Raw genomic sequence first — 14,100 nt, 5'->3', positions numbered from 1 at the left:
GGGCCCGCGGGGACCAACAGCGAGAATGTCTGAGAGAAACTCCTTTGGGAGTTAGGGAAGGCTTCACTGAGGAGGAAGCATTTGAGCCAGTGCTTTAAGGATTAGCAGAGGAGAAATGGTAGGCTATTCCAAGCGCAGTGCATAATGCGAGCCAAGGCACAGAGCACAAAAGAACACTACGTGTCCAGCAACTCTGAATAGCCTGGTAGCTGTAGCATAGGGTTCTTGGAATGAGATGACTAAGAGTGAGGCAGGGACTATTTTTTTTTTCCTACTTGACCCATTTCTCCTACAGCTCATTGCACTGTGCTGGGCACACACACTGTAGGAGCTCAATAAATACTTGTTGAATTGAACGGAGTGATTGAGTGTGCTGGGAACAAGGGCATCTGGGATTCTTTCTCACGCACCCGCAGTGTGACCTTAGCCAAGTCCCTTTTCTAGGCTGCGGTTGCTATTTAGTAATCAAGTGAAAAAGCAGAGGTAGTTTTAAGAGGAATCTGCCCTTCCAGTGCCCCAATTCCTGATTCGAGGCTTAGAGGGCGAGACCGGGCGGGGCGGTCCACGCCAGTCACGTGGTACTGCGGCCGCGAAGGTTCAGTTACTCCTCCGCTCCAGCAGGGGGCAAGGGACGCGACTTCTTGCGGCTCTTCCTCTCCGGCGAGTGTAGGGCCAACTGCCGCAGTTGCGAGCTGCGAGCGCAGTGGGCGGGGCCCGTCAGACCGGGCGGTGGCACGGCGCTGATGGGCTGGGCCGCGCTGCAGCGGAGACGACGGCTGTGGCTGCAGAGGCCACTGAGGCGCTGACTGGGTGGCCAGTGGGCTGCTGTGTCCTGGAGCACCCTGTGGAAGGCCCCTCACTCCTCCGGCAGCGGTGAACCAAGGCACTTGGCCTGCCAGTGAGCTGAGCTGCGGTGGGCACAGCCCGGAGCAACCGCGACCGCGGACAGGTTAGAGTGGGGGCAGGGTCAGTCGCGGGAGCAGCCCAAGGCCAGAGAGGGAGCCGGAGCCAGACCGTCTCCAACCATGTCAGATGAGACGTCGGCCACCACTTCCTACGAGAAGTTTCTAACCCCCGAGGAACCCTTCCCGCTCCTGGGACCTCCTCGCGGGGCGGGCACCTGCCCCAGCGAGGAACCGGGCTGCCTGGACATCAGCGACTTCGGATGCCAGCTGTCCTCCTGCCATCGCACCGACCCGCTCCACCGCTTCCATACCAACAGGTACGAAGGGTTTCCGAGAGCCGGAATGGACTTCCCACACCCCTGCCTCTTGCCAGAGAATGCCGGATCGCGCCCCTACCTTGTTCCTGGTCCTTCGCCCAGGGCTGAGCTTTCAGTCGCCCCACCCCCCACCTTTGACCAGTGCTCTTCTTGGGCGCCTTCTCTGCTCGCCCTCCCAGTTTTCACCCCTGACCTCCGGTTTTCCATAAGACCGGCTTTTTACTCGCTTTCTTTTCCCCATTGATCTTCTGGCTGTAACAGTTCCTTCTCCATCTTCTCCTGTAGCCCTGCTCTCCATCTGTACCCTCAGAACTCCAAACCCCCAACTCTTGATTTTTAAATGCTCCCCCGTTTCCATCCATCTGCACAAGTTTAACCCCTTCCGTTTCCGGTATAGCAGTGGATTTTGTATGGCACAAAATCTATGAATCCTTTGAAAGAGTACTTTTAAAGCTAGACCCTTCCTTTTCCCAACTTTTAACTCCATAGTCCTATCCATACCCCACCCCAGTTTTTAATCGGAGTGCCAAGAAGGTGGTTGATTCTTTTTTTCTCCTCCCTCCTTTTTGAAAAATTCTTTGCTTGGCTCTATAGGCCCTCCCAAAATGTGTAAGTTTAAATCTGGAAGATTCCTTGCTGTAACATATCCATGGGTTGCTCCTTCAGTGGGGCATGGGGCACAGGGCTTGTTTATACGGATTCCTTCAGAGGGTGAATCTCCTAAACTGATTTTATTGGAAGGCAGAGTTCTGGAGAATTCTCTCGTACAAGCATCTAAACGTTATACCAGATGTTGTGGAGGATTTGAAGGTGTTTTCCATATAACCTCAACTTTTAATATAAGTGGATATTTGGAAGTATACAAAGGGCTGGGGAAGTGTGTGGGCAAAGGGAGTAGGACAAGGATTCAGTATAGGAAATACTGGTGATACGGAATCTAGTTTGGATTTCTGATCCAGGTTTACTATGTGAGCTTGATCAAATCCTTCCACATTTTAATGACTTTTGTATATATTCTCTTCCTATCCCTTAAATCTATCTAGATTTTTTGAGTTTCTTCTGCTAAGTATGATTCTTAAAGGAAAGTTTTAGTCTTCAGAAAAAAGAATAACATCTGTTAACATCAAGTTAATCATTCTGAACATCGGTATAACACATTTCAAAAGGAAGTGGCAGTAAATTTCTTACAAATATTCCAAATTCTCGTTGCAAAAACGAAGAAACAGGCCTAGAGAGAAAAAAACTGAATTGAAGGTCATAAAACCTCATCTGGCAAAAGGTTTGTCACACCTAGACTACTCCTTTGGAGCCACTGATGAAACTTGGATTAGAACTAATGGGTCCATTGTCATCAGTGGTCACGATAATTTCTTACACTAATTCACAGAAGTTTAGTGCATGCTGTACAACTAGCATGCATGTAACATTGACAAAGTCAAGTGTGCTTAAATCAAGTTATTTACATTGAAAAGTAATGGAAAAGAGTGCTTTTGCACATATTTGGAATTTAAGTTTTGCAGCACGTAGAGCAAGTCACATAACCAAGAAAGTTAAATGGTTTTAGAATTAGACTGCTCTGATGATTGAGGACAAGGGAGTGGGGGCAGAGGTTCATGGTAAGCATTGCCAAGATGGGTGGGGGTGATGGGAAGTGAAGCACATTTCTTACAGTCGGTTCTGTTCTCCCTCCTCCTATCTATTTTTACTTTGTGTTTTTTCCCCTTAAAGACTGATAAGGTCAAGGCTATTTTCTAGAATGGGGCAGTGAGGGTAGGAGGTTCCTGTTAAGCCACAGTTTTTCCAACTCAAGCATTCTTTTTCTTTTTTTTTTTTTATACTGGGGTTTGAAATCATGGCCTGTGCCTTGAGCCTCTCCACCAGCCCTTTTTGTGATGTGTTTTTTCAAAATAGGGTCACCAGAACTATTTGCTGGCTTCCAATCGTGATCCTCCTGATCTGTGCATCTGGAGTAGCTAGGAGCTGCTGGGCTCAAGCATTATGTTTCTGACTTACAGTCAGCTATTTTTAAATCTCCCCCCTCTCCTACCCTACTTTGGAATGATAGCAGGGGGTCTCATGCTCTGTATCCTTTTCAGCAGAAAAGGAAAGCAGAATTAGCAATATTACAACAGATGTTGTTTCTGCCCTAAGATACCTTGTTTTTTAAATCTTTTCTCCTTCTGGAATGTTCTGCCTTCTTACCACTCCTCAAGATGGTATTTGATCCGACCATATGCTTCTAGACATTTCTTTTCAGGGAGAAGCAAACAGCTAAGTCATATATGTGGGCTCAATTTAGTTTAGGGAGTTCTTTTATTTTGCAGTTCTATGTGTCAGTTTTTTTCTTCACATTGTTTGCCAAGTCAAGCAACAATTTAAAAATCAGATATGAATAGCTGAATATTAAAATTCTACTTTGAGTTTAGTCATTGTAAACTAAATTTTATTGTATAGAGAAAGTCAGTGTGTAGATATTTGATTTACCTTTATTTTGCGTCCCCTTGTTACTGTATAAGAAAGTGGGAAGAATGTTTAAGTAATGCCCTTGATAAGGACCTTCTGATGATGACAGTTTTGTGCCTGCTCATTTATTGGACTCTAATCTGTATTTGCAATTTTCATTAACCAAGAGAATCATGGCACTAAAGGTCTCTGAGGTTGAATGCATGCAGTGTTCAGATTAGAGTCACATATGACATAGATTGGCATGTCACTGGTCTAAATTGAGTAGAAAATAAATTACATGGACATAGGCAATTTTTTAGAATTCACATTTTCCAACCAAATGAAGTAACACACACCTATAGTCCTAGTTACTCAGGAGGCTCAGGCTGGAGAATTCTTGAGACCACCCTGGGCAAAATAGCAAGACCTTGTCTCAAAAAAATCATATCTTCCTATGAGTGTCTTTTAGAATTTTATGACCCAGTTGGGTTTTTCTAGAATTTTGGGAAACTAATATAAATTTCAATAAGTAAAAAAAAGAATAATGGACTTAAAATTTAAAATACTATTGTTAAATTTATTCTGTGTTTAAGACATTTTATTTTGTTTAGGGGACAGGGTTTTTCTGTTGTAAATAGAGGCTTTTTTTATTCAGCAGTTCCATAAAGGCTTGTTTTGTACACTATCCATGTCTACTGCAACTACCACCACTACCAAAAAGGGGTGTCATTTAGCAAGTTAGAAAAATTCTAATGACATTGATAGATTCTGTCATTAGATTGTGAGATGAAAGAGATTAATATGAATTACCACATGACTTATTTTCCATCTCTCAAAAGTGTTATCAGTACCTTGACATTAAACAATTGTGAAAAGTATATGGGAGGACATTCCTTATTTTTGTATACCCTATCAGCAGAGTATGAAATGAACTATTGAATAAATCAGTTACTCAGTTAGAGCCTCATATTCACTCACCACTAACTGGAAAATCCCAAGATCATTGGGTGTTTTTTTGTGTGTGTGTGTGGTGCTACAAATCAACCCAGGGCCTCGTGCATGTTAGGCATTTGAAGTGCCACTGAGCTACATCCCCAGTACCCTTTGTGTGCCTTTTGTACCTACCATAATTTTCCTATCTAGGTATAGAATTGGAGGTACAGAAGAGCTATGGTTTGCAGGTGGGAGAACCATGTGAGAGGAATTTGGTTTAGGGACTTTTTTTTTTGTGGTACTGGGTTTGAACTCAGGGCTCCCAGGCTTGCTAGGCAGGCACTCTACCACTTGAGCCATGCCACCAGCCCTTTTTTTGTGTTGGGTATTTTCTAGATAGGGTCATGTAAAGTATTTGCCTGGGCTGGCTTCAAATGTATGATCCTGCTGAGAAGCTAGAATTACAGGCATGATTTTAAAATTAAAAATTTTTTTTATGTTACTGGGATTTGAACTTGGGGCCTCATGCTTGCTAGGCAGGCACTCTACCACTTGAGCCACTTGGTCAGTTTAGGGACTTTTTGAGAGAAGTTTAGAGTGGGGAGTTCAGGCTTTAGAGAAATTTCAAAGCTAGAAATACAGATTTGAGAGTAATCAACAGAAATTCCAGTAGTATGATAGGAGTGGAACCATGGGTTATAATGATTGACAGAGCGGAAGCTTTTAATAAATTTAGCAGGGAATGTAGTGATAATTCATTTTTTTATTTGTTTAGATTTTCAAGAATATTTTAGCTCCTTAGAAGCAGGCTACAGGAAAGAGAGAAGGTGAAAATACAAAGGTATTTGCTCATAAGATGAGCAAATCTAGTTACTAAGTTAAACACCATTTCATTAGGCTTCTTGTCAACATTTTTCTTTTAGGGTTTTAGGGAAAGTCTCCTTTGAGAATACTGTTATGGTTATAGCTAGAATTAGTGTTAGGCAACTGTCTTTTAGTGGAATAAGATGGAAGGGATTGTAAATTTGAATGATTCAGTATGTACACTGGACATTCATTGAAAGTTTGAAACTATTACAATAGTCTAAAAAAATCATCCTTAAAATTTTAAAAGTTCATTATAGACAATTGAAGGCGTATAAAAAACTAGAAAGACTACTCATCCCTTCTCCCAGAGGCAACAATTATCAGTACTTTGATGTTTCTCTTAATGTTCTCTCTATGTGCACATAGAGAGAACATTAAGATCCTCTCTCTGAAACACTTGGGACCAGAAGTGTTTCGATTTCAGATTTTTGAATACTTTCATAAACATAATGAGATATCTTGGGATGGTAGCTAAGTCTAAATACAAAATTAATTTGTTTCATATGTACCTTATACACATACCTTGAAGGTAATTTCACAAACTAGTACACCTGAATTTTGACTGCGTCCTATTATATGAAGTCATAATTTTTCTACTTGTGATGGAAACTTGGTGTTCAGACTTTTCAGATATTTGAAGAGTTTAAACTTTGAATTTTTGGGTTAGGAATGTTCAACTTTTACATAAACTTTAAAAATCAGGATCAGATCATATATATTATTTGTTATTGCTTATTTGTATTTACATTGTTGAGTGTTTTTCTTTTTCAGTAGTCCAAAAGTATGGTTTTTGATGATTATAAAAATACCATCATTAAGACTATGTCACTTAATTACTCCTCATATTTTGGGGTCATTTACTTTTCCTTTTTTGCTATTATAAGTAATTTTGTTTGGACATGTTTGTACATACATCTTTTTTCCAAATTTCTATGGGTGAAAGGAATAGAGTTCTAGGAGAAGATTTACTGAGTCCAAAGGAATGAACCTTTTTGAAGCTCTGGTATACATACAGTACCATATTGCTTTTCAAAAAGATTATATCAACTTATACTCCCACCAGAAATGGATAAAAGTGTTTTGTACTTTGTTTTTATATAACCGCATTGCCTTAAAATACTAATAAAAATATTTGCAAATTAGAAAATAAAGAATTAAAAAGTCTTTAATAAAAATGGTTTTCTATTTTGTAAGTGCTTTGTTTCTGCTGAGACTGTTTTACTTGCTACTGACAATTAAAAAAAGCAAAGACTTCTGAGAATATCTAGAATCTTGTTACACAGTCATTAATCTGAAAAACTGAAGAACATACAGATTTTGCCCTAAGGTAAGGGCATAAAACAAGGCAAATTCCTGACTCTTGTCAGTGATTTAATGGTTAGTTTATTAAATGTGATAGTTTTTTTTAAAGGAATGTCATTATTATTCATGAAGGTAAGCACATTTCCACAGGGTTTTTCAAGATGAAAAGAAATTCTAATTAAAGCAATTATCTAAGGGCTGGAGGTATGGCTCAAGCAGTAGGCCTGCCTAGCAGGTATGAAGCTCTGAGTTCAAACCCCAATACTGCATGATTTGCTCAGTACATAGTATATGAGTGGCTTGCTTTGCCTAGAAGCGAGCATGTGATCACTGTTTAGAAGTTTTTATTTGCAAGGCCTGAGAAATTTGGTTAATTCTAGGCTTGTTATTTTTAATGAGGATATTGCCTACTGAGCAAGCAATGATGAAACTTAATATTACAGAGTATTCTAGAGTTCTTAGATGAATTTTAGGTTCATAAAACTTTATTGGTACCTAATTTTTATTTATGGAACTACATAGTTTATGTAGTGTGTGTGTGTGTGTGTGTGTGTGTGTGTGTGTACCTTTTTGAAGCTCTGGTATACAGTGCTTTAAAATGCTCTACCTTTAACTCAAAGTAAAAGATACCATAAAAATTTTTCCAGGGGCCAAAATTTTATAACTCCTGAATTTTTGAGTTTAATATTAGCCATACAAAATAATGGAGGAAGTCTTAAAAACTACATAATTCAGGAGAATTTAATGAAGGATGAGAAACAACTTAATAGTAGATAAATAACAAGCTTTTCTTCTGGAAGTCATTTTCAGTAGCTTATTAGGATTGAAAATAGTAAATCATTTCAAGGATTAATTCCTTATGCTACTGACAAAGCAATAAAGATTATCTCATTTATAGTATCTGATTAGTTGAAATTTACAAAAGAAAACAGATTGATAGATTTCAAGACAAAAAAAATTTCCATAACAAATTCTGTAGACAAAATGTTAATATCCTTAATGCATGAAGAGCTCATAAAATAAGTAATGAAACATTACCATATGGATAAACACTGTAGCAAAAACAGTTAATACGTATTTATTTACTTATTTATTTTGAGACAGGGCAGGCTATGTAGCCCAGACTGGTCTCAAATTCAAGATTCTGTTTCTCTAAGTCCTGATTACGGGATTTCAGGTGCGTACTGCCATGCCTGGCCTAGTTAATACATATTTTAAATGTTGGTCTTGCTAGTAATAAAGAAAATAAAAATATATAAAAATGTTTCTGTCCTAGGAGACAGGTTTAAAAATTTTAAATAAGAATTTCAGTTGTGGTGAGATGAACTGTGTGTGTGTGTGTGTGTGTGTGCGCGCGCGCACACTCATGTATGTGGTCCTGGGGATTAAATCCAGGGCCTTGCATATACCACTAAACTATATCCCCAAGCCCTAGACAAATTTTTATGTTCCTTTGAGGATCATGAATTGGTGCAGTCTTTCAGAAAGATACTTGACTAAATGAACCATGACCCTTAGAAATGTTCATATTCTGTGATTCAGTAGTTACCTTTTAAGCAATTATCTTGAGATAGTTTATAAGACAAGTAATTATGAACAAAAGTCTCATCTCATTATATATAATACAAAAAATTGAAAAACACCTACATATCTGTTATTGAGGGAATAAGGTAAATAAGTTATACAATCAGTGGAATATTATATAGATATTAAAATGATTTCACATAATATACAATTTGAACATCCCTAATGCAAAAATTCAAAATCCAGAATTTTTTGAATGCCACATTTGTACCACAAGTGCAAAATTCCATCCTGCCTTTATGTGGGTTGTAGTCAAAATATAGGCACCCTAAAAATAGGGGATAGTTTTATACAGCCTACGTATATAAGGTGCTTGTGAAACATTAATGAATTTTGTATTTAGACTTGGCTCTCATCCCCAAAATATCTCATTATGTTTATGAAAATATTTTAAAATCTAAAAAGTTCTGAAATGTAAAACATTTCTGGTCCCAAGCATTTCGCAAAAGGGATACTCAAGTTGTACTTAGAAAAATGTTTCGTATATAATGTTAAGTGAAAAACAGCATTCTAAAATATATATACATAATAGTTATGAATTATGTAAAAAATATGTATGTGAGTGGAAAATGTGCCAGTAAGTTATGGGTTAGTTAGTGCTGTATAATAAAATTGCTTCCATTTTAATCATTTAAATCTTACCTCTTTTTTTAGTGGTACTGGGGCTTCAACTCAGAGCCTTCTGTTTGTTAGGCAAGTGCTCCACCACTTGAGCCATGCCCTCAGCCCTTTTTGCTTTAGTTTGTTTTTCATATAGGGCCTTGTGATTTTGCCTGGATCTGCCTCTCACTGCTGTCCACCTGCCTCTGCCTTCTAAGTAGCTGGGATTACAGACAGGTACCACCATACCTGGGTTGTTTTAGAGACGGGTCTCACTAACTTTTTTCTGAGGCTGGCCTCAGATCACTCCTCCCATCTCTGCCCACCTCCACCTCCTTTCTTATTCTAACATCTTGGCAATGAGCCTGTATAGCATTAATTTGCAGAAAAGATGGGAGAGGAGGTTGGAGAGGTTGTGATTTGCTTAAGAACAGATAAATAGCAACTGACAGCAAGAATTTTAACTCAGTCCAACTCCAGAGTTTACACATAATCACTATATTATATATTTCATTTATGGATGAAAGATCTACTTTATTCCTAATTTAATATAACTTTTAGCATATTACAAAAGTGTCAGACAGCTGTGAAAGTAAAGAGAATGGCCTAATGAACCTTATGTACCCATCACTCAGCTTTGGTAATTACTCAAAGCATCATGCTTTTTATACCTGTAACTTACTTTCTGTAACCACTTACTGTTTTGCAGCAAATCCAAGACATATTTTATTCATAAATTTCTTAATATATTTCCTTAAAAGATAAAGACTTTTTAAAAAATAATCATTATCATCATACCTAAAAATATATTCCTCATATTTGTGTCCTATTAATATCTTCAAATTATATAGATTTTGTAGTTCCTATTGTGATTTCTTTTGTGTTGTGTTTTTTTTTTTTTGAAGGTGGAACCTAACTTCTTGTGGAACAAGTGTTGCCAGCTCAGAATGCAGTGAGGAGCTATTTTCATCAGTTTCTGTTGGTGATCAAGACGATTGCTATTCTCTATTAGATGATCAAGACTTCACTTCTTTTGATTTATTTCCTGAGGGTAGTGTCTGCAGTGATGTCTCTTCTTCTATTAGCACTTACTGGGATTGGTCAGATAGTGAGTTTGAATGGCAGGTAGGTTTTTTTATTTTATTGACATCATTACTAATAGAAGTACAGATTACTCTACCTCAAAGTAAATTTCTCTAGTATTTCTATACCTGGAGGTTCTTTTACAACATGTGTTAAATTTGAAAATTAGATGGAATTTGTATTTATTTATGCTAATGTACCTTTTAGGCTTCTGATGTTACAGAAATCCTTTCATAGGTTTCCATCTACAAAATAATCAGAAAAGTAATCAGTACTTTTCTGTGCGTGAATCCAAGCAAATTTCTTCTCCCTACTTTACAATAAATAGCCTTCATGTCGTTAGAAGACTCACATCAGGGTCATGTTATGTGTCTAATACCATAAACCATTACTACCATAAACATAATTTTGGATCTGTTACCAGAAATGCAATACAATTTGTCATTTTGTATTCTTTCTGTACGTAGAGATGTTTTTCCCAATACTCTTTTCTTATCATGGGGCCTATACCATGTAAAATGGCTTGTGGTAAGTTGTTTGAAAATGCTGTTTTATAATGAGTGCACTGTATTAGAAAATATAGATTGTTTTGTTGTAGCATCCATTTTCTGATTATAATAGACAATAATATTTAAAGAAACTTTCCTTCTATACACCAAATGTTTTATTCAAAGGTAAACTTGAATGCCTGTTATGTTTAAAAGCCATCTAAATACTTAAAGTTACATCCCAAAAGAGGAGTCAAATATTACTTTATTTCAAACAGTTTTTATTAAAATATCAAATATAGCTAGGCAGTGTGAAACATGCCTGTAATCCCAGCACTTGGGAGGCTGAGGCAGGAGAATTGTCAGTTCAAGGCTGGTCTAGGCCACAGAAGTGAGACCCTGTCTCAGTGAAGAAAATTAAAAAACACAGAATGGCATGACATTAAAAAATAAAAGTCTTCAAGTCCCATTCCCTTGTAGTTGCCACTGTTAAGAGCTTATATAGATAAAAGTATGTTTGTATATAAGACTCCTACTTCATCTACTCTTTAGCTTTATACTTTTTTCCAACTAATATATCTCATTCTTTTTCATAGCTGTATGATAATTTATTTAATTAGTTCCCTAATAATGGTTTTATTAAGTTGGTTTCTTTTTTTTTTTTTGGTATAAACAGTGCTACACTGAAACAATGCTGTGCTGAAGAGGTTTTAAAGAGAAAAAAAAAACAATTTACACCCATTCCTTTTTATTTCTTGTATTATTTAACGTCTGTTGTGAATAGGATTTGATAAAAATGTGTACTTTTTAAACTTTTTTTGGCAATACTGGGATTTGAAATCAGGACCTTGCACTTGACAGGCAGGTGCTTTACCACTTGAGCCATCCTACCAGCCCTTAACTTTAAAAAAATTGAGATAGCCAGGTGCTGGTGGCTCAGGCCTATAATCTTAGCTACTTGGGAGGCTGACATTGGGAGGATCAAGGTTCAAGGCTAGCCCTGGCAGATAGTTTGCAAGACCCCATCTTTAAAATAACCAGAACAAAATGAGCCAGAGATGTGCCTCAAGCTGTAAGAGTACCTTCTTTGTAAATGCGAAGCCCTGAATTTAAACCCCAGTTCCACCAAAAACAGAGATAAAATTCACTATTTTAATCATTTTAAAATGTACAATTAAGTGGTTATTAATATAGTCACAGTGTTGGATAGTTATCACTACTAATTCCAGTATATTTCTAGCACATTCAAAAGAAACCTCATTCCTGTTAGCACATAGTCCCACCTCCCTCCTGTCTCCATCAGTTGGCACATACCAGTCTTCTTGCTGTATAGATTTAACTTTCTGTATACTTTCTATAAATGGACTTTTGTGTCTGGCTTATTACACTACTGTTTTCAAAGTTCATCCATGTTGTAGTATATAACACTACTTAGTTCATTTCTATAGTTGAATAATATTCCACTGTGGCTAATACCACATTTTGTGTATCAGCTAGTGGACATTTATGTGTTTTCCTTTTTTTAAAATGGTGCTGGCATTTGAACTCAGGGCCTTGCACTTGCTACACAAGTATTCTACCACTTGAGCCAGGCTACTAGCCTTTTTTGCTTTAATTATGTTTTGAATAGAGTCTCATGTTTATGCCCAGGCTAGTGTGGACTGGGCTCCTCCTACTTATGCTTCCCTGTATCTGGGATGAAAGGCACAAGCCATCATGCCTAGCTTTTTTTATTGAGATGGGGCCTCATGAACATCCCCCCCAAGGTAATCCTCCAATCTTCACCTCCTAAGTAGCTAAGATCACAGATGTGAGCCACTGTGCTCAGCTGTGGTTTCCATTTTTTGACTATTATGAAAAATACAGCCGTGAACATTTAATACATATATTTTATATGGATATATATATATCTCCATGGATATGTATATATTTATATGGATATACATATATAAAATATATATATATGGATGCATGTATAAAAATATATGTATCCATATATATCCATATGAATATGTATATGTATATATATTTTATATGGATGCATATTTTTAATTCTCTTGAATATACCTCAAGAGTTGAATTGCTGAGTGATCATATGATGTCCGTGTTTAACTTTTTGAGGAGCTGGCAACATGTTTTTCCGAGTGGCTGCATCATTTTAAATTACCACCAGCAATGTATGAAAATTCTAATTTCTCCATATCCTTGCCTTGTCTTATTTTCTTTACAGCCATCCTTCGGGTTGTTAAGTGGTATCATTGTGATTTGATTTGCATTTCTTTAATCATTAATGGCGTTGAGCATCTTTTTATGTGCTTATAAGCCATTTGTATATCTTTGTTGATGAAACATCTATTTTTAAATTGTGGTGTCATTTTAGTTGTAAGAGTTCTTTCCATGTTCTGGCTACTAAGCTCTTATGAGATAGATAATTTACAAAATTTTTTTCCCATTCTGTGGATTTTCTTTTTACTTGATAGTGTCTGTTAACTAGAAAGTGTCCTTAGATATATAAACTTTTTTTATTTTGACAAAGTCCAATTTATGTAGTTATTCTTTGTTGTGATTACAATGTCACAATTTTAAAATTGCCTAATCTGAGATCATGAAGATTTTTCTTCTTAGAGTTTTAGCCTCTTACATTTAGGTGTTTGATCTATTTTGAGTTACTTTTTGTGTACAGTATAGGATGGAGACCCAAATTCATTCCTGTGTGTGTGAATATCCAGTTGTTCCAGCACCATTTATTGAAAAGACCTTATTTTCTTCATTGAATAGTCTTGATACCCTTTGAAAATGGGCTTATTTTGTAGCTCTCAATTCTGTTTCCTTAATGTATGCTTTTATATGTTTGTACAACAGTTTTAATTGTAGTATTGTGGTAAGTTTTGAAATTGGGAAGCGAGAATCCTTCCACTTTGTTCTTTATAAAGATTGTTTTGACTTTTTTGGGGGGGTCCCTTGCAATTCCGTACAAATTTTAGTATCAGGTTGTCCATTTCTTCAAAAAGAACAGTTGGAATTTTGATAGGGGTTGCACTGAATCTGTAGATTATTTTAAGGGGATTGCCATCTTAATAACATTAAATATTCTGATCTATGAAAATGACATAGAATGTCTATATTTACTTAATGCTTTCAATGTTTTACAGTTTTCAGTGTCCAAGTCTTATACTTGCTGGTTAAACTTATTCCTAAATATTTTTTTTGTGATGCCTTTGTAAATAGTTTTCTTGTCTTAATTTCATTTTCAGATTGCTTATTGGTAATGCATATGTAGAAATATAATTGATTTTATATGTTGAGTTTTGTATCCTGAAACTTTGTTGAACTCTCTCATTAGCTTTAATAGTTTTTTACCCTCTGTGGATTCTTTGGGGTTTTCTGTTTAAGGTCTTGCCATTGGTGAATAGAGACCATTTTCCTTCTTTTTATTTATCCAATCTGGATGCCTTTTATTTTTTGCCTAATTGCCCTGGCTGTATTATACAGTGTAGAATAAAAGTGAAAGTCAGCCAGGCATGGTGAATCATATCTATAATCCTATCACTCAGGAGGCTAAGGCAGTTCAATGCC

At 37.0% G+C, this 14,100-nt stretch overlaps 1 protein-coding gene across 1 annotated transcript in view; it reads left to right on the top strand.

Annotated features, from left to right (window-relative positions):
• Positions 1 to 704: 704 nt before the first annotated feature.
• The window catches only part of Fam199x (family with sequence similarity 199, X-linked), a 28,325-nt gene continuing 14,929 nt past the window's right edge, over positions 705 to 14,100 (top strand). Inside the window, exons 1-2 of the mRNA XM_020173924.2 lie at positions 705 to 1,222; positions 9,859 to 10,078. Coding sequence (XP_020029513.1) covers positions 1,026 to 1,222; positions 9,859 to 10,078 — 417 coding nt within the window. The 5' untranslated portion in view covers positions 705 to 1,025. The remainder of the gene's footprint in view (positions 1,223 to 9,858; positions 10,079 to 14,100) is intronic.

The sequence above is a fragment of the Castor canadensis genome, chromosome X, assembly GCF_047511655.1.
Source record: "Castor canadensis chromosome X, mCasCan1.hap1v2, whole genome shotgun sequence".
In the NCBI taxonomy this organism is placed as follows: domain Eukaryota; kingdom Metazoa; phylum Chordata; class Mammalia; order Rodentia; family Castoridae; genus Castor; species Castor canadensis.
This window is presented reverse-complemented; position numbering and strand designations above follow the sequence as displayed.